Source organism: Parasteatoda tepidariorum, chromosome 5 (assembly GCF_982258835.1).
Source record: "Parasteatoda tepidariorum strain Cologne lab strain chromosome 5, Ptep-v5.0, whole genome shotgun sequence".
NCBI classification, from domain to species: domain Eukaryota; kingdom Metazoa; phylum Arthropoda; class Arachnida; order Araneae; family Theridiidae; genus Parasteatoda; species Parasteatoda tepidariorum.
In genome coordinates, this window is record NC_141759.1 from 88,419,633 (window position 1) to 88,440,195 (window position 20,563).

Consider the following 20,563-nt stretch of genomic DNA (forward strand, 5'->3'; position numbering starts at 1 on the left):
TAAACTATTTCTCAAAGTAAATGACATCTTTGATTGTATTTTGTTAATTTAAGAACAATAAATTTAATTGTTTAAGAAATGAAAATTATACTGTAATTAAAGTTGAGACTATTTTGTTAAAGATATAAACTATTTCTCAAAGTAGATGACATCTTTGACTGTTTTTCGTTAATTTAAGTACAATAAATTTAATTGCTTAAAAAATGAAAATTACATTATAACTAAAGTTGAGACTGTTTTGTGAAAGAGATAAACTATTTCTTAAAGTTGATGACATCTTTGACCGTTTTTTTGTTACGTAGAAAATAAATGACTTTATCTTGGAAATAGTAGAAATAAAATCTTTATTTCTATAAGACATATAAACAATTTATTATTAAAACACATAAAAAGTCATTTTTTTCCATAAAAAAATTTGGTGGAAAAAATCAGTGCAAGGGGCTGTCCATTTGATAATCATCTACAGGCGTCAAGCAACGATGATTACAGTTTTTAGTTCGATCCTCATCCTCATCTGAACACGAAGGTTGCGAATGCCGATGTCTTATCAATGCCCAAGCAACCAAAAAACCCAAAATTAATAATAATAAAGCTCCAACCACTACTATTAACGATAAGTATTCCATGCTCTTAGCCAGAGGATGGCAGTTTGCTGGAGACTCATCGAACCCAGATGGACAGTGTCCAACACCATCACACCAAAGGTGGGGGTCAATGCAAGCTCCGATTTCTGGACATTCAAAAATGCAATCGATATTTCTCAATGGTCGTCCAGATAAACTACGGTAAAAAGGTTTCGTTACTTCCATCCAATGGAAGTGTAGTTTTATACCTTTCCAGTTATGATTGGAAACTATCTCAATGAATATATAATCCCTGTTATTGTCTGTAATGCTGTATGTTTCATTATACCAAGACTGAGAAAACAGGTGGAACTCCTTGATTTTGTTTTTTGGGTGATGGGCTTCTGATGTCACGCAGGCAGTTGCAGTTGGATTAGATAAATGGGATTCTAAGAAAACCAGCACGACCATACCTTCTCTGCAATTATCTGTGGGGATTTCAAATCCGCTGAATTGAAGATACAAGTATTTTTCAGTGAACGACTTCACCTGCCAACGGCAGCGAAGAGGGTGGTAAAAGTCGTCCCCACTCGTAAAGTTTGTTCTTCCTTGTGGAATGTGAAACTCTATAGATCCTTCTGGGCTTATTCCTTGGTGCTCATCGAAAACGTGAGTCTCACAAAATGTTGAATTAAAGAACTCAAACTTAGCCTCGAAATTGAAATCGTTGAAATCCTCTAAGGAAGTCATATAATTTACAGAGAAAATTAGTTTTACATTGCTAACCAGAGAATCGAATATGAATTTTTTACTTCGATCAACTGAAGTAGTATTGCATACACAGCCGATAGTTGAAGAGTGACTTTCCCAAAACTCAATAGCGCTCAATGAAGCTATTCTATTCTTTGTTACTCTAGGTGGAGATATGCACTGATATCTCTGCGTTAAACTGTTATAGTTAGTCTCGCACATATTTTCCGAATCACTTACCGATAGCTTTAAGTTAAATATTGTGATGCGGACTCTTTCTGTGGGTAGACCTACAAAATGGAATGCACATGATATATTTTCTCGACCACCCCTTCCATATAAGAAAACATTCTTCGAATTCGATATAAACCCTCCTTTAGCCGTACGACTATCGAACCTCCGATCGCATTCTGTCCTTCCAATGGCAATACCATCTTGCCTTGTGTCTACGAATTCATAACGGGCGACAAAATGGCTATATTTAAACAAATCAATTGCATCCAGCATGGAATAAAAAGAATGCTTAAGTGCGTAAGTGGGCCCTGATGATAAATAACTTTCACTTGGAACTCTGCATGGACGTCCGGGGTTATAGTGGGGTGGAAAATCTGCTGCATGTGAGCACATTTTTGGAATGTTATCTTCCCCACAAAACTGCATGGGATATGAGTCAAAGCCATCATTGAAATCTAACATAGGCCAACGATCATGGCTATCGTATATCTCCAACCTGCTAGAGAAACATGTATCTGCATCCTCATCAACAATCAAAGTTTTAGGCACACTTTTTGACAAATATGAAACAAAATAAATCCAAACTCTGTCATGACTAGACGAGCCAATAAATTTATAACTGCATGAAGAATTTTCAGGCATCGTGTATTTTGGGCTGATAATAACGCCATGTCGTTTATGTCTGTTAGCGTCTATTATATAAGCACACCTGTTTCGATCCCTTTGCATGAAAGCTGACTTTTCAGTTTCAAATTTCACTGAAACTTCTATCTCTAATTTGGAACTGCATAAAACACTGAATGGGGAACTGTGTAACTGAACTAAAATTTCTGATCCACTAGATATCACAGTAGGCATTGCTCCATCGCCACAAAATTTTACCAAGAGAGGCATATTTGTAGTTGGTCCGTCGTACACTTTTACTGAGTCACTATTATCAGAACAATCCGTAGAAAGCAAAGAACTTCGAACGTTTGTCACAGAATTTGCTGAAACGGAATCTCCGGTTCTAGGTATAAAAATTTTGTATTCATTGGCTTGGCGAAGAACAATTGAAGCCACACTGGCGTGAGGCACTTGCATTTGTCTGATATGGTAGTTGCAAGTGATGTTTCGGGGATAGAATCCTGGGAAATTGGGGCTGCGTATTTTGCAAGGACGCAAATGGCAGTTCAGAAACATTCGATCGCAGAATGTCCCCGGCAGAGCATTTCCGAATTGGTAGCTCGAGAAAGCAGACCTAACACCGGTCTGAGATCGAGTCCGTGTTAAAAATCTGAAGGTTAGAAACAGACTGAATGTTGAAGTCGATAGCGACATTCTACTCGGAACCACAATAATAATGGAGATGTTGCTTGATTTTGAATAATATGTAGCTCTTCTTTCGCTTAATTTGCCGCAGAATATGCCAAAATCTGGTGTTTCTGTGGGTTCTTCTGGAATACTTGAAACTGGTTCCAGTATTTTCATGTAACCATTTTCGCATGCTGTGTCAAGCGTTCTGAAAAAGATAAATGTTTACTGAGAATATATTATGCAAACAAGTATTTTATGCAAAAAGAATTTTTTTAAAATTTAAAGCATTACAAGTTAATAAGAATGCTTACGAATTTCTAAGATTACTGGTTTTGCGTAGGAAAGAAAAACATCCTTAAATGGTGTGCACATAGTGGCACATAGAGCCTCAGTAGTAGTAGAAGTTGTTCCCAATAACAGTAAGGAAAGGTGACACATATATTTTTCAGTATTTTTTTTCCAAATAATTTATTTAAAAAAAATATTATTATTATTTTATTATTTTTATACCTATTTTACTCTAAACACAGGATAAATTAAGTTTTTATAAGAGAAAAGAGGATGTTATAAAGTGTAAAGTAGCAAAAAAATTGATTTATTTGTTTTTATTAGTAACATTTAGCAATTTAAATAAATTTTACCTCCATATCCTCATTAATATCAACAAAATACCAAACATGATTTTAAAACTTGCAAAACTGAGTTTTTTTCTTGGACTAATATGTAATCTATTCAAATTACCAATAATTTATTAATATTAATTATTTAATTATGAAAATAGAATTATTCATATTTACAGAAAATAACATGAAAACTTGTTATGTAAGCTTTCATGGGAGACCTTACTTCAGGCAGTGAAAGTACTTTAATAGCTTACAAGAGTTGAATTTGGGCACAATAATATGCAAAATTTGATAAATATCATTCATTATTTTACAGTGTATCTGCTGTAAAACAGTTTTTTTAACCCAAATTCTATGGTCTCACAATGAAATTTAACTAATTTTATTGCCTATATTTCAATTATAATATTTTTTAAAACATATAAGTTGTGCAGTGTGCTCCCTTTTCTCTCAAAGTTCAAGGGTGTTCCAGGTTTGATTTATTTCAAGACTAGAAATGTGACTAAATGTTCAAATTTTTTTAATTTTTTGTATATTATAAAAAAATGCTATAGTAGCATCCGTTAATGTATATCCTTTTGGTAATTATTTAATGTATTGTTAATGCATATTATCAGCCTAATCTAGGCAATAAAACTAGTTAAAGAATTATTTTTGATCTGAAACAAAAATAAAATTCTGTGACAGCAGCTCCTAACCTCCAAGATGTTGATCGATATTTGCATGCATGCCAACTTCTTTCGTTTTAAGGAAAGATTTTTTACCAACTGGAAAATATGTGGGAGATAATATTTTCGTGCTGGAAACTATGTATTTATCTAACCATGAACATTCATTTTAATGATCCCAGCTATTTTAAAATTGTTTCACGGTACTCCAGTCATATGATATTTGATTTGTTTTTTTCCCTGGCATAATATATATATATATATATATATATATATATATATATATATATATATATATATATATATATATATATATATATATATATATATATATATATATATATATATACAGGGTGTGCCAAAATTCTCTTTACAACTTCAAAAATTCATAACTTCGAAAATAAACAAGATATTTATATTCTGTCTTTTGCATATATTACTGAAACTAATAAACTTTTGTTTAGTACACTTCAACATGCGCACCATTGGTGGCCCTAAGCACTTCCTGTCTGTAATCAATTTCAAGCCAGGTGATGTAAAGATAATTTTGGAATACCCTGTATATATAAAGTAATGCAGTAAGAACGCACTTTAAAAAAAAAAAACTCCTCTAGTTACGCTCAATTTGCGCTTTTGCTTTCATATTTTGCAATCTGGCAATCTTGTTACGAAAATATTTTAAATCATTCTTGAAAATATTCCCGTTCATGTAAGTTCATTTAAATTCGCTGCTCGCTTTATAGATTATGTTTTATTCTGTTTTTTTTTCTTTATATTTTATTTTCTGTTTTTACGTGTAATTTTTACTTATTATTGTGTTCTATTTTATTTATTTGTCGTAATTTTTGTAAAAATTTTTTGAGTGCTCCTCACACTATTGTATTGATATATTTTACTTTGGCTATAATGATACAATATTAGAAAGCACTCTTTTTTGCGGATACAATCGTGTGGGCTGATGAAAAGATTATATCTTTTATATTTCCGGATTTTTTAAAAGAATTCTATCCTTTTTGCGGATTCTTTTTTTCTTCCAGTTTTTGTAATTTTAATTTTATCATTATTAATTTTCTTTTCCGCCTTTTTTTCATTAGTCTGTAATTTTACTTTATTTTATCTTCATTTTGAACTTATTTATGAGCTGTATTTACTCTTACAGCTTATGCGCAATAAATGAAACTTATTGTTTTTCTTAATTTTCTTCGTGTTTTTTTGTATTTATTTATTATGCTATATATATATATATATATATATATATATATATATATATATATATATTTAAAACAATTCATAATTATAATCCATACAAGAGCAAATAATAAATAATAAGTATTTATTAGGACAAGTAAGTTGTTTGAACTAATGAGAGGGTTTTGACAATAATAATATTATAAGTATTAATAATATCACGCTCTTGCAAGAAAAGTGACACAAGTCAAAAAACTGCAATTTTGTAAAAAATATGTATGAAGTGCCCCATAAAGTTCAAAAAGTGTCACATCTCTAACTCGCAATTTAACCAGCTGAGAGCAGATGTGTCAGTTTTGAGTCTAATTCAGAATAAGGGTTATCGTATTCGTTAAGTTGATTTTTCTCAAATGCTGCATTTTAGAGTTATGACACTTTTCCTCCAGGGATGCGATATATTAGATTTGATATAAATAAAGAAATATTATCCTCCTCGCTTGAAGATTCAATGTGGACATAGTGTATTTAGTGCGATATGAGGGGGAGGGCTTGATGTTTCGTTAAACCTCGGAAAAAAACTCGATAAATCTTATCGAATTTAGTTTGGAGTGATATTTGCTCTTTATAATAGCAGCTGCTGCAATAGAACTCGCATAGCTTTTTCATTTAGGAGAGGAATTTCTTATACATATTCAAAACTCTATCAAATCAACAGAAACAAATTTGGTTTTCCAAATTGTTATTGTTCAGCCAAAACTAAATTTTTTTCTTTCTAAAATGAATTAATAAGAAGCTTTAGAATGGAATGGATTTAGAAGAATCCACGCAAACTTTTATTTTTCTTCTTCAGAAGTTTATTTTCAAGGAGCTTCAGAATTGAATGGATTTCGAATTCAAGCAATCTTCTCCGTTTATCGTTGGCGAAGGTAAAATGTTTTTTACGGGGATTTTAAACAAATTTTGGAGCTCTTGTCTTAGTTCGAACTTGAAACCCCTGAACTATTCATTTTTTTGTGCTAAACACGAAACGAAAATCTTCTCTAAATTGTAAAAGAATGGATCATATAAAGTAACTTCTTAGACAAGACAAACCGTGAAAACCCCTGAACTTCAGAAATATATAAAATGATAATAAAATTACTGTTTTAATAATTGATTTCGAATAACTGGCTTAAGAAATTATTTAATTATAGAGGAGAAAAGCAATAAATTTAAGACACCCCGTTACATTCATTTTTCAATGAAATATTTGATTGTTAAGGTATGGATATTTCAATTAACTTACTGTTCTTTTATATTAAAATTATGAAAAATCTTTCGCCAAATTATAAGAAAAGGAATCATATGATGTATCCTTATTCGACATGATAAAGATTGATATTAAATCTTTTTTTAAACTCTTTATTTATTTATTACTTGCAGAAACAAGAAAAGCGTGTCATAATTAAAGAAATTATACTATAAATATTTTTATTTAGAATTTAAATCAATAAAATATGGTATTTAAACACTGAAGCAATAGCTACGACGAAAATATATCCACTTGAAAATATATCAAAAATTTTCACTCTTCTTTTATATATTAGGGGGAACGGAAAGTAATGTCGTTCCGGCGCATTAAATATTCGTTAGTTGATTCATTTCGATTTATATTCAATCCGGCATTGAAAGGTTGTTGCTAATGAGGGGAAACACATTATTGATTTAAAATAAAATCTAGATAACAAATATCAAATGTACCAAAACTACATTACTTTCTGGTCCCAATAAGGGGGCTTTTTCAGTACACGACACGATACCGATAAAATCGGGCAACAAATGTGCGAACGACAATGTTCGTTGCCGGATCGTTCAAGCAATTGTTTTTTCACTTGTCCGATATCGTTCGTCCGAGGAGTATAAATTCTTGTTTTAATGTTTTGACCTTGAGTGCGCATTTGTTTGTTTGCGTTCTGCAAACCTGTTTTCTGCAAACCTTAAATATGCCCGATGATAATCGTCTCCTCGAGCTTCTATACCCACTTTATTTAAGAAGAAAGAAGCGAACAGTGCAGAAACGTTTTTGGGTGCACGAAATAAATGAAGCAATATATGTTGAAGGAGATTTTTATGTGCTTTTCCATAAGCTACAAGAAGACCCAAATAAATTTCATTAGCTTCTTTAGGCAAGTATTAAAAGTTCTTTAACTTCTACGATCTCACAGAGCAAAATGATATCAAATTTTACTTTTGACGTGATCAAATAAACGGTTAAAATTGATTAAAAGAATAAAATAATGATATCAAAAGAGGAGATAGAACAAGAAAGATACACAACAACAAATAAAATCGGCACGGTTTGAGGCGAAACGTGAGTGCATTTGATTCCGATAAACGATATCGCCTTGTCGGATACGACATAATCGCTATCGTATCGGTGAGTGAAAATGTGCTCAGTTTTTGATCATGTATCTTACTTGACCCTATGTCGTTCGCCGACAATCGGATTCGTTTTGGCGGCATCGTGTCGTGCAATGAAAAAGCGTTTTAATAAATGCGTTTCACATCACTAGGAAGAAAGGTACATTCTGATATTTTTGACAGTAAATGTGTTCCTGGAAATAAAAACCATGTCGTGCATTGAAAAAGCGTTCTAATAAATAAGTTTCACATCACTAGGAAGAAAGGTACATTCTCATATTTTTGACACTAAATGTGTTCCTGGAAATAAAAATCATGTCGTGCATTGAAAAAGCGTTCTAATAAATACGTTTCACATCACTAGGAAGAAAGGTACATTCTCATATTTTTGACAGTAAATGTGTTCCTGGAAATAAAAATCATGTCGTGCATTGAAAAAGCGTTCTAATAAATACGTTTCACATCACTAGGAAGAAAGGTACATTCTGATATTTTTGACAGTAAATGTGCTCCTGGAAATAAAAACCATGTCGGGCATTGAAAAAGCGTTCTAATAAATACGTTTCACATCACTAGGAAGAAAGGTACATTCTCATATTTTTGACAGTAAATGTGTTCCTGGAAATAAAAACAGTCTTTACAATAACAAATGTATTTCTACTTACTTCGAAAATTCGAATTGTCCTATTTGGAATGACAAGAAAGAAAGTTCTACGGAATCGCCAAAATCTCCTCCCATGGCGACGAAATTGACACTACAGACGAAAGGTAGAAATCTTTGGAAAGGACCAGTCACTCTGATTGGGTACTTAACGCCAGCTTTACCGGTGTAGGTTTTATTGCAATCTGTAATAAAAGGTTAGTGTCAACAAACGTGGGGTTGATGCATTACATAACTTAACTATAATAAAATAGGGTATTTTTTTCTTTATTAATCAATTTTTAAATGAAAAATGTATTTACCTATTCATTTGTAATTTATTTAAAAGATATCCAAGACACCTTAAATGTACTAATATCCACAGTGAAAGCTAAAATGACAGTAGGGAGATTTTGCAATTTTAAATTTCATTTCCGTACACTCCAGAACTTAAGTTTCAAAATAACTCCCCAGAACTAAGACATTAATATCTGCAAGTAGTAATAATTTAATAAGCTATATTTGTTCATCGAGTTTTAAAAATAGGTTTCCTTTAACAGGGTTCCAGCGGTCCTTGAAAAATTTTAATGGTGGTAGTAAATTTAGGTTAATGCTAGAGGATTTTTCTTATTCTTATTTACTACTATTTTATCGCGAATTGGATTAGAAGCTGGAATTTTCCTGCATATATACATTTTTCAAAATTAATTTTTAGTGGTAGTTAAACGGAAATTAAATTATCGAATTTTGTTTAATTTTCGTTACCACTTTTTTAAATTTACAACACCCGCGGGAACCCAGACAGACAGTGCATGTAACACATATTTTAAGTAGTTATTTCGTTGGCTGTTCTTAAATAAATAACTTAAATAAGCATAATTTATAACCATGTATATATACTATTAAGTCCAAAAGAATATCCCAAAATTTTCTCATTTTCTTAGAAATTTGCATTCATTTGTTTATTTGTCAAAGTTCATTTTTTTATTTTTATTTTTATTTTCTAACCGTCATGAAGAGCCGGCCCAATATTTTGGGTTTACGACTACTAATGCTCAGCTCTTTAGCCTTGTAACTTGAAACCAATCCGGAAGACAAGGAAACTCCAGGATCAGTAAGTACCCCGAGAGGTATGATTTGTTATGGGAACATGAAGGACTTTGCGACTCGACAGATTTAACTTGCATCAGTCAGCAGTTACTGCACGGGGAGTCTTCGACCAGCCGTGATCGAGACCACGACCTCTTACACGGGCCCAGTGCTCTACCAGTCAGGCTATCCCGCACAAGTAAGTTCATTTGCATTTTTTAGCAGTTTTTTTAAAAATAATTATGAACAATAGAATGTTTAGCTAACAATTGAGTTATTAGCATTACAAAACTAACCGGCTCATAACGCTAACCACGCCCTCAAAACCTAAAGATGCATAAGTTCATAACAAACGCGATTATGCGCAGTTGCTCCAAAAATTACTCACATGAGTATACAGGATGCTAATTTACAAACCAGCAACTTTTAACGGCTCATTCTCTTTGTGGGAGATTTTTCTCTTGGTTGAAGTTGGTCGCAATTATAACGCAAGCTTTTATTTCTTTTAAAATTTGTCACCTCCTAAACTAAAACAAAGTCAAGAATCAATTTTTTTTAAATTTAAGAAAATGTCAAACAGGAGAGCGGGTCACTAACGCCACTGGATTGGAAAATCGCAGACGAGGTGATTTGTAAAACACCGAAATCTTTCTGTTTGTACTTAAATTTATATTCAGTATTGATGCATCGTGAAAATATAAAGCTGTTAACTTTCGTTTTTCCAAGAATCCTTTTCTCAAGTGGTAAGGAAATGAGAATTGAAAAACCAATATTAATCAAAAATGTTTTAATATTCTGCCAGAACTTAAATCCACCATTCTGAAATTATTGTGCATTTAAATATATGTTTATTATTTATGCGTTGTGTGTGTCATTCATGTGTTAAAGTCATTTTAAGTTAAATTTATATAGATTTAAATAATTAAGATGCATTAAATTATTAAGATTAATTTTGAGTTTATATATATTGTGATGCCACAATTGGCATACACATATTTATTTTCTATCTTTTAAAATATCCTTCATTACTTAAGCTTATATTATTAATAGAAGAATTACATTTAAAAATTAATCAAAAACTTAATCTTTTTAAACGAACATAAAATATTTATTTCTTCTCTTCTAGATTAATGTAACGGATACTTTTTTTTATTTCATTACTGATGCAGACATATATATTCACTGTCGCCTTTAATCGAAAACAAAAATCTATTTATAACTTTTTATTCTAATTTTCCAACGGCTAAATGTTTCAGTTGCATGGTTGTAATAATTCACAAAAATTTGTTGGCGACTCGTGATCGCCAAGGTATTCTTTTAAACCCATATTATTGATGGGCTGGTTGGCTTTGTTTTGGCTATAATATTTTAATAGATCGCCAATTTTGGATCTCCTACCCATGCTTCTCCTGTGTCCGATCGGAACAAATTACACGTACTTTTTAATTTGGCTTTTGACTAGGCAGGTTGTGGGGGATTCGTCTCCCATGGCCTGTCCTTATTAATATTATTATGCAAAAAATTGATTCAACTGAAATTCTTATGGATAATATATTTTTATATTTTGTAACTCGAGCTCTACAAATATACTACTAAATAAAAGCTTTTTTATTAATTCTAATCCGGCTCAACTATTATTTTCATCATCTTCTGTTTTCAACATCAATTCTTCAACTTGGCCCACTATACAATACAAACTCCAACCTCGCCTGATATATCCATCATCTCAACATAAATGACACCCTGAATATTCCTTCTCCATAAAATTGGTACCCAGATTACAAATCATATCTCCATATATATATATATATATATATATATATATATATATATATATATATATATATATATATATATATATATTAAAAATGGGGAAAAAGGAAATAAATAATAAAAATAGCAGAAACTGGGGGGGGGGGAAATCTGAAAAAAGGATAGAATTCTTTTAAAAAATCCGGAAAATAAAAGATATAATCTCTTCATCAGCCCACACGATTATATCCGCAAAAAAGAGTGCTTTTTAATATTGTATCATTATAGCCAAAGCAAAATATATCAATACAATAGTGTGAGGAGCACTAAAAAAATTTTTACGAAAATTACAGCAAATAAAATAGAACATAATAAGTAAAAATTACACGTAAAAACAGAAAATAAAATGTAAAGAAAAAACAGAATAACACATAAAACATAATCTATAAAGCGAGTAGCGAAATCAAATGAACTTACTTGAACGGGAAATTTTTCAAGAATGATTTTAAATATTTTCGTAACATGATTGCCAGATTGCAAAATATGAAAACAAAAGCGCAAATTGAGATAGAGGAATAACTAGAAGAGTTTTGTTTTAAAGTGCGTTCTTACTGCATTACTGAAGTGCGCTTGATTTATTAGTTACTAAGGATGGGCGCGAAAATGAATGTGCGCAAGGTAATACTGGATAATTTAAAGAAGTTGACTATAAATAATTTTAGAAAAAAAAACATTTATTTAAGAAAAAATATATAAAATGGAAAAGAGAAAGAAGCATGAATTGCCTGTTTTGCACATAATTTTAGCCACGGATTTGCCCGAAATGGATTTGCACATGGAAAAATTATATAAATTAGCAAAGGAATTTTTTACTAAATGAATTCTTCAGTAAATAATTTTGACCACGGATTTGCCGGAATTGGATTTGCACATGGAAAAATTATACAAATTAACAAAGAAATTTTTAGAAAATAATTTTGGCCACGGATTTAACCGAAATGGATTTGTACATGGGAAAACTATATAAATTAACAAAGAAAATTTTTTGTAAACTTATCTACAATAATATACGATTAACTCAATGATTTTATATAGAATTTTATTACTTTAGTTGGGTATCCATTTATATTTATGAAATTTTGAAAGAGTTTATCAATTTGTTTTTTGGATAAATAAATATTACTACAAATTCTTTTAATTCCATTCATTTCAATAAAAGTGGTATTTAAATAGATGCTCCAAGATACATTAGAATTCTAAGTGATAAGTTAATTTATATTAAAATTAGAATTATTTCTTTTATCGTATAAATCAACAAAGCAGATATTTTCTTCTTTTATAATACCCAAATCCAAAAAATTGAAATTAATATTATCATCATGATTACGAAGCAAGATTAATTCCTCCGGGCAAATATCCTTAAATAAAATAGTATAATCCTGAGAATTAAAGATAATTAAATCATCAATATATCTAAAAACAAATTTAATTCTAAGAGTATATTTTTTTTCATAATAATGCAAAAATAAGTTAGCTGAGAGAGATGAATAATTAGATCCTTGTGGTATTCCATCAATCTGAAGAAAAATATCCCTTCAATTGTAAAAATAATTATTCATCATGATTACGAAGCAAGATTAATTCCTCGGGGTAAATATCCTTAAATAAAATAGTATAATCCTGAGAATTAAAGATAATTAAATCATCAATATATCTAAAAACAAATTTAATTCTAAGAGTATATTTTTTTTCATAATAATGCAAAAATAAGTTAGCTGAGAGAGATGAATAATTAGATCCTTGTGGTATTCCATCAATCTGAAGAAAAATATCCCTTCAATTGTAAAAATAATTATTCATCATGATTACGAAGCAAGATTAATTCCTCGGGGTAAATATCTTTAAATAAAATAGTATAATCCTGAAAATTAAAGATAATTAAGTCATCAATATATCTAAAAACAAAATTAATTCTAAGAGTATATTTTTTTTCATAATAATGCAAAAATAAGTTAGCTGAGAGAGATGAATAATTAGATCCTTGTGGTATTCCATCAATCTGAAGAAAAATATCCCTTCAATTGTAAAAATAATTATTCATCATGATTACGAAGCAAGATTAATTCCTCGGGGTAAATATCTTTAAATAAAATAGTATAATCCTGAAAATTAAAGATAATTAAGTCATCAATATATCTAAAAACAAAATTAATTCTAAGAGTATATTTTTTTTCATAATAATGCAAAAATAAGTAAGCTAAGAGAGATGAATAATTAGATCCTTGTGGTATTCCATCAATTTGAAGAAAAATATCCCCTCAATTGTAAAGATAATTATTGAAAAGACAAAAATTAAACAGAATTTCCCAATGGTCAAAATTTAAACAAAGGATATTTTTAAAATCATAGTAATAATTCAAAATCGTAGTAATAATTCAAAATCGAAGTACTAATGTTAAAATTTTTAATGTATCAAAGTAGAACCACGATGGTTCAGGGGATAGAGTGTTCGCCCTCCAATGAGGTGAACCGGGTTCGAATCCCAGTGATGGATAGCCGATTCGAATCCACATTCGGCCTGCTCCGACCTCAGTGCTGACGTGAAATATCCTCAGTTGTAGACGGATCCTGGGTTAGAGTCCCCTTGCCGTCAGTCTAACTGTGGAGGTTCTCGTGGTCCTCCTCTTCATGTAACGCAAATTCGGGTTATTTCCATCAACAAGTCCTCCACGAAGGCAAGATATCTCCCGATACTTGATCCAGGAGTTTCTTTGTCTTCTGGATTGGATTCAAAATTACAAGGCTACGCAGTTGAACATTAGAAGTAGAAAACCCAAAATTTGGGTTGGCTGTTCAACGACGGTTATTAATTAAAATAAAATGTATCAAAGTAAGCAAAATTAACTAGTTTTTTCTTCTAAATTAATATTAATAGCGAAATACTTCTACCACCAGTTATGTGATTTTTATTTTTTTTTTAAAGGGAACACCCTTTAAAAAAGGACACAACGCACAAATCGATGATTGCCATAACAATTGTTCTTTTGTAAACAAAAAAATTTTATAATTGAATTATGACATCATTTTCTCATATTTGACGGAATCGAGATTCAAGTGTCTACCGATCAAAACAAAAATCCCTTTTAATAGACCTGTCAATTATCACTTCTCTTAAAAATTAATTCTTAATCATGGATAACAGATTCTTTTTAAAAGTTCTTAAAAATAATCGAGTTTAGAATAAAAGTCTAGAAAATTTTCCTGACCGGTAAACACCATTAACAAGATAATTTGATTAACAGGCTCTGTTTACAAATTAAATAAAATATAACATAACTTTCAACGTATACATTATCCAACGAGAGTTTTCTTTTTTATTGGGTAAATAACAATTAAGTTGACAACTGTAAGCAAAAAATATTTCTTTTCAAATAAAATTTAACATGCACTGTATCTAACTTATGTACTATATTTATGTGAATTCTTAGCATGAATTGGTTGTGCATAACACTTAAAATGAAATTTATTAACTCAAGAATTATATATTAGAACATAAGTTTTGTTACCATTTTAAATACAAAGGAAAATTACTCTCAGAATTTGGAAGAGTTTACATGAATGACTTAGAGTTGTTATCAATTCCGCATTTCTTGAAAATTTTATTTTTTATTTAATTTTGTGCTAAAATTAAAGTTTTTACAATAAATTTATGTTTAGTAAATATAATTTCGAATTTTAAGTAAAACTGCATAGGACTAAGTTTATTATACATAAAAAGCCTGATATTTTTCGATAAAATGTTTAGTTACTAGAAAGATCGAAAAAGAAATATCTACAATCGTTATTTTAATTCTTTTGTCAATACTAAAAATAATGACCCCCAATGAGCACGAAAGTTGACAACTATGTACTTATTTTTAACAGTGCCTTAAATGATGTTTTTAAGGTTAACTGAAAACTAAGGAGTAAAAGATTTATTAAATTTAATCGATAAATAGACTATCACTACGACCAATACTCATTATCTAAATTAGTTTTACATTTCTTAATCATTTTCATTCATTTTAAATCTCAAAAATAACTGATTGATTGCAAATAAATCTTGCAGCTATTTGACCCTTTGCACTCGTGCATTTTTTTCTGGCACAATAAATTTTTAAATATTAATGCTTAGCAACCACTTTATTTAATAACTTCCAAGTGCTATATTAAAATTATGCAACCAGCTGAATGTTATTTCATTTGCATTCCACAACTCAACGAAGCACAGCAAAAATAAAGCTACCAACTCTTCCGGATTTTCCTGAAGATTTTATTTTCATATTTAAAGTGGTAATAAATATACACTATTTTTTCTTTCATAAACTTAATTTTTAAATGATTTTGATCACCACTATTCTTACAAAAATTAAGCAGATATATTAATATGCGTTACTATCATGGTTGTCAACTTAAGTTTTTTCAAATGCAACGTATTTGTTTACTTAAAATTGAAGTTTTAATTCCATTTTAATACCACTGGGAAAAATGATAATGGAAGGGATTAAAAGTTGGCAGGTATGCCATATGTTTTATACAGTTTAAGTTGCCTGTTATGTTCACTGCTCTTTCGAGATCAGTGTGATTTTTAACAAATGAAGTTTCTCCAAGCTTTGTCGGTTTTCGTTATAACTGAATATTGCCTCAACTTGACTTTCTTAGAACTTTATTGTGTTCAATTTTTAAGTGTCAAAAGACTTGTTTAAATATCTAAAACGACAGCAATGTGAGCATCTCATGCATACAAAACACATCCACTTACGCTTTTGTGACGTTTTTCGTGCTTTCCAAACTGCTTTTGAACTTCCTCAGAGTAAGTTATAAGCAAGATATCTTAGCAATGTTGTAAACGGAACAATGTATCGATCTGAATATTTCTAGATCAGTTTTCTGATCCGGCCAGTGTATTTTCGCAGAATAAGCGACCGGCGATGAATTAAAGTAGCAGCTTGACTTGAGAATATTTCTCAGATTTGACAACTGTAGAAGTAGCACTTAGGTCTATTGTCAGCTTGTTCGTTGCCACTAAAGAAACTTTTCTCTTCCGAATGGGTTACTAGTAACTGTTCATCTGCAAATCTAAAGTTTCACCGTTCTATTAAAAAGTGTTTTAGAATTCTCAGTTTCGTCCACTGCTCTTTCGTGATCTGTATGATTTTCAACAATGTGAAGTTTCTTCAAGTTATGTTTATCGGACTTTACTACAGTTGTTTATTGCCTCAACTTTGGTATGACATTTTTAGAACAGTATTTATTGTTGAATCCTTCAATTTTTAAGTGTTAAAATGTATGATTAAAAGTCTAAAACGACAGCAATATGGGCGTCTCATGTATGCCCCGCCCAGCCTCTGACGTTCTTATGACGTCTTTAATCTTCAAGATTTCCAGACTGATTTTGGACTTTCACGGAGTAAGTGAGCACTTTTCTTTAATTTTTTATTTCTTTATTGTATTTCATTTATGTATAATAATCATAGTGAATGGGTAAATGGCCGATTATAGCCTCAGATATCCATCTTTTAAATGTATCTAAAAGTATAAAGTGAGTTTTGTATTGTAAACGTTTAGTAGTTGCGTCCGCTTTTTTTTTACTGTAAAAAGAACTTCTAGTGAAAAAGATTAATTATTTCGTTACAGGATGCACTGATAATTGCAGGAATTGGACGAAATTAAGGAAACACATTTATACTAACCCTATGTAAACAATCTTTTTTAAGCAGCAAATGTTTTTTGAAGATTTTTTACATGGCAAAACTGCTGGTGCAACTTAAAAGATCACGCTTGAAGCTTTTAAAAAGTGACGTCCTTTTAACCCACCCAAAAGTTGCTTTGACCAAAATGAGTGCAGTAAGTCAAAAGCTTTTTTTTTTCCTTTTTAATAATACCTTTATAATTTTAAAAGCTTTCTTGTATAAATATCGCTATCCTATAACATGATTTTAAAATTTTTGGTATTAAAATTAAAAAACAAGTTATTAACTATCTCTTCTTATTTTGTTCGATCTGAGTTTTGCATAGGTAAAAATATCAGTTCTAAAAGCTATACAAGCATGATTTTTCAAATTATGACAACAGTTTTGCTATGTAAAATCTCTCAAAAATTATTTTCTGGTAAAATAAATATTTGCATAGAATAAATATAAAAACGTTTTCATATTTTTGTACAAACCCTGTATTTTATTTAGCAATCCATTTTATATCCTAAGGATTCTTTGAATTTAATTGCATAATGTGATATCTTTTCATTTTTATTTTGAAATGGCATATAAAATTTATTTTAAAAGGTAAATAAATTCAAAGCCTTCCGGAAATAAATGAGCATCTATCATTACATCAACTGTTTGAGGTAGAAACATGTTTCTGTTTTCATTTCATTGGAGTTCTTATGTTACAAACATCAAAAATGCCATTTTTGTTGGGTTCACCAATCATAAAATTTAGAATAAATAACTAAGTGGAGCAAGTAGCGATAAATATTCCGAAGGGATCATTAAAGATGAACATGGAGCAATAAAAATACCATTGAAAAAGGGCTTCTGCCAGACCAAATGCCACTTTCTTAATCGATCTACTCCATTTTTCATAATATTTCAAAGATTCTGTTTTTTTTTCTCTCTTTCGTTTTTTCAGTTTTTGTAAATTCTTTTTATGTTACTTCATTTTTTATATGAAGAATGATAGTGAAGATGTTTTTGTTTCTGTTTATGCTCAAATGTATACGCCATTCTATTTTTTTATCTATTTTCTTCTGATTTTCCTTGGAAACTCTCCAAATTCACCACCATTTTAGTCCACGCGAGTTAGAGCAGAATCATATTCCATGAAATGTTTCAAACATTTCCGACTTTTGTACTTAAAGTAGCTATCTAAGTTGATAAAATTATTTAAATTTTTTGTAACAGCAAATTTAACATTAGAATTAAGTGTGAAAAATTAAAGATATCGGAAAAAAGTAACACAATAAGGCTAAATGGGGTGTATAAGATTTTACTAAGCAACATTTTATCTTCATTACTTATTTGGTATTAACCTGTAGTATCCGTGTCAGTGGGTAAAAAAAGAAAGAAAGAGAAAACGAAAAAAAAGAAAAGAAAAACGTCGTGAAATGTTGACGATTGACCTGTTCAAAATCTTGCACTTATGCACAAAATTGGGTCTTTATCCCCATTAAGCCTAACTTAATTTAAGAATTCATACAAATACATTATTGTTATTTAATACACTGAATTTACAGTTTATTAACAGTTAACAGTTTGCGTTGATAGTTCCTAAATATACTGTAAAAAAACGTTAAGCATTACTTAAAAAAATCAATAATTGCAAAACAGTATTGAAACATATAAAATGCTATCCATCAAATCCAAATCTGCAAACTGGAAATCTACATCCACATAAAAAATTCCATCCTTTTCCCACTGCGTCCACATATATATACGAACCCAATTTTCTCGATGAAATCGAACACGCTCAGTTGTTTACTTGTTTAAATACACGAATCAGAAAAAAGAAAGGAAGAAAAAACTTGGAACCGAAAGCGCATATTGAAGATCAAAGCTTGCGAGGCAATATTTAAAATTCGAACGGGCTTAAACAACCTAATTTCATTTAAAATTTGAAATAAAACGTTCTAAATTGGAATCTCGTCCCTAGGAACCTTGGTAACTGGTCTCGGAAAAGCTAGTTTCATGTATGATACCGTGGGTTGAGAAGGGAGATTTTTGTCACCACGTATATGTGATCACGGCCCTGAACGGGTTAAATCAATCCAAAGGTTTTATTTAATTTCAACTGTTACTCAGTCTTTTAACTGTTACTTCCGTTGCGAAATTCATTTATTTATGCCTTTTTAAACCCTTCTGCAAGAAATAGTACTTGATAATTCAATTCAAATCATTTTTTTTAAAATTAGATGCTTTTCCAGAACGTTCTAGGATATATATATAAACACTAATTATTATAAAATAAAATAAAATAGAAAATTTTTTTTAATGGTAAAACGTATAGGTTCTCCTCAGGACGCATTCTTTTACGATGATAAATGCCGGATTTCAAAATGAAGAATATTTATGCTAAGATAAAAACTATTCCTTATAATAGGTTTGTATCGCTATAATATAAAAATGCGATTGAAAATAATTTTAAGATAAAAGAAAAAAAAAGAAAAAAAAACAAACTTACCGATGTGTTGTAAGAGTTAAAATGCCTTAAAAATAGATATACTAATCAAGCAGTTAACAAAATTTCGCTTAGAAGAAAAAAATATAAAACTGTACTTATAGCTTAAATTGTATAAAATAATTTTTAAAAATATATTTGGTGGAAAAAAGTAAATTATATTTCAGGACTGTCATTAATGAAATAAACATTTTAATAAAATTTACTTGAAAAATTTAAGCAATAAAACCCTTAATATGTAGAAAAATGTATTTAAAAAAATGAAAAAATTACAATTAAAATTAATAAAAAAAATTTCAGCAAATAAATTGTAAAAAAAAATTTGATTAAACAAGTAATTGTCGTAGAGTTTAGATCACACGAAAATTAGGAATAAACTATTTTATTAGTTTTCCTTCACTCAAAGGGCTTTTTTACATGGATAGAAGGCCGTCATACATTCTTTCATAACAGTAAAGTCTACGCGTATTACCTATATTCATCAGGGGTTGCTGTTCATAAACCACAGCCCATTCCATGTTTATACAAACAAAATCTGGATAGTATTAAATAAAAATAAACTGTTTATTACACAGGACAATTAACTTAAGTAATTAAAGTTATTTTATTAAGGCTGCAATTTAATTAGAGGATTTCTTAACAAATAAATTGATTCAGTATAAAAGGTAATTCCTCCAAACTATTCCGTCCAGTGCTTAGGAGTAGCTTATCATAATTAGTTTCTATCTTAAAAGAATATATATATATATATATATATATATATATATATATATATATATATATATATATATATATATATATATATATATATATATATATATATATATAAATATTAGCCGTAATAATTTCACTAAGCAAAAAAAAAATAAAATTTAATTTCGTTGAGCAAGTCTAAGTGTTTTTATTAAATTAATTATGATTATATTTTAAGATTTTGTACGTCTAATTTCTCGACACACAAACAATCTGGAAAGTGCCAAACTAGCCCTTTCAGTCTATATAGAGTTAAAATTTATGTTTAGTTGGCTGAATAAATGATGCGCATATTAATCGTCAATAATCACGAAAAAAAAAATATGCCATAAAATTAATCAATAAAAAAATATGCAGTGAAAAAAATACTTCAATATCATCATTTATTTATTT

At 29.8% G+C, this 20,563-nt stretch overlaps 1 protein-coding gene across 1 annotated transcript in view; it reads right to left on the reverse strand.

Moving 5' to 3' along the window:
* Window positions 1-325: 325 nt before the first annotated feature.
* Window positions 326-20,563, reverse strand: part of LOC107446160 (uncharacterized) — a 74,538-nt gene continuing 54,300 nt past the window's right edge. Inside the window, exons 3-4 of the mRNA XM_016060732.4 lie at window positions 8,388-8,568; window positions 326-3,048 (exon numbers count right to left, since the gene is read on the reverse strand). Of these exons, the coding sequence (XP_015916218.3) occupies window positions 429-3,048; window positions 8,388-8,568 (2,801 nt within the window). The 3' untranslated portion in view covers window positions 326-428. The remainder of the gene's footprint in view (window positions 3,049-8,387; window positions 8,569-20,563) is intronic.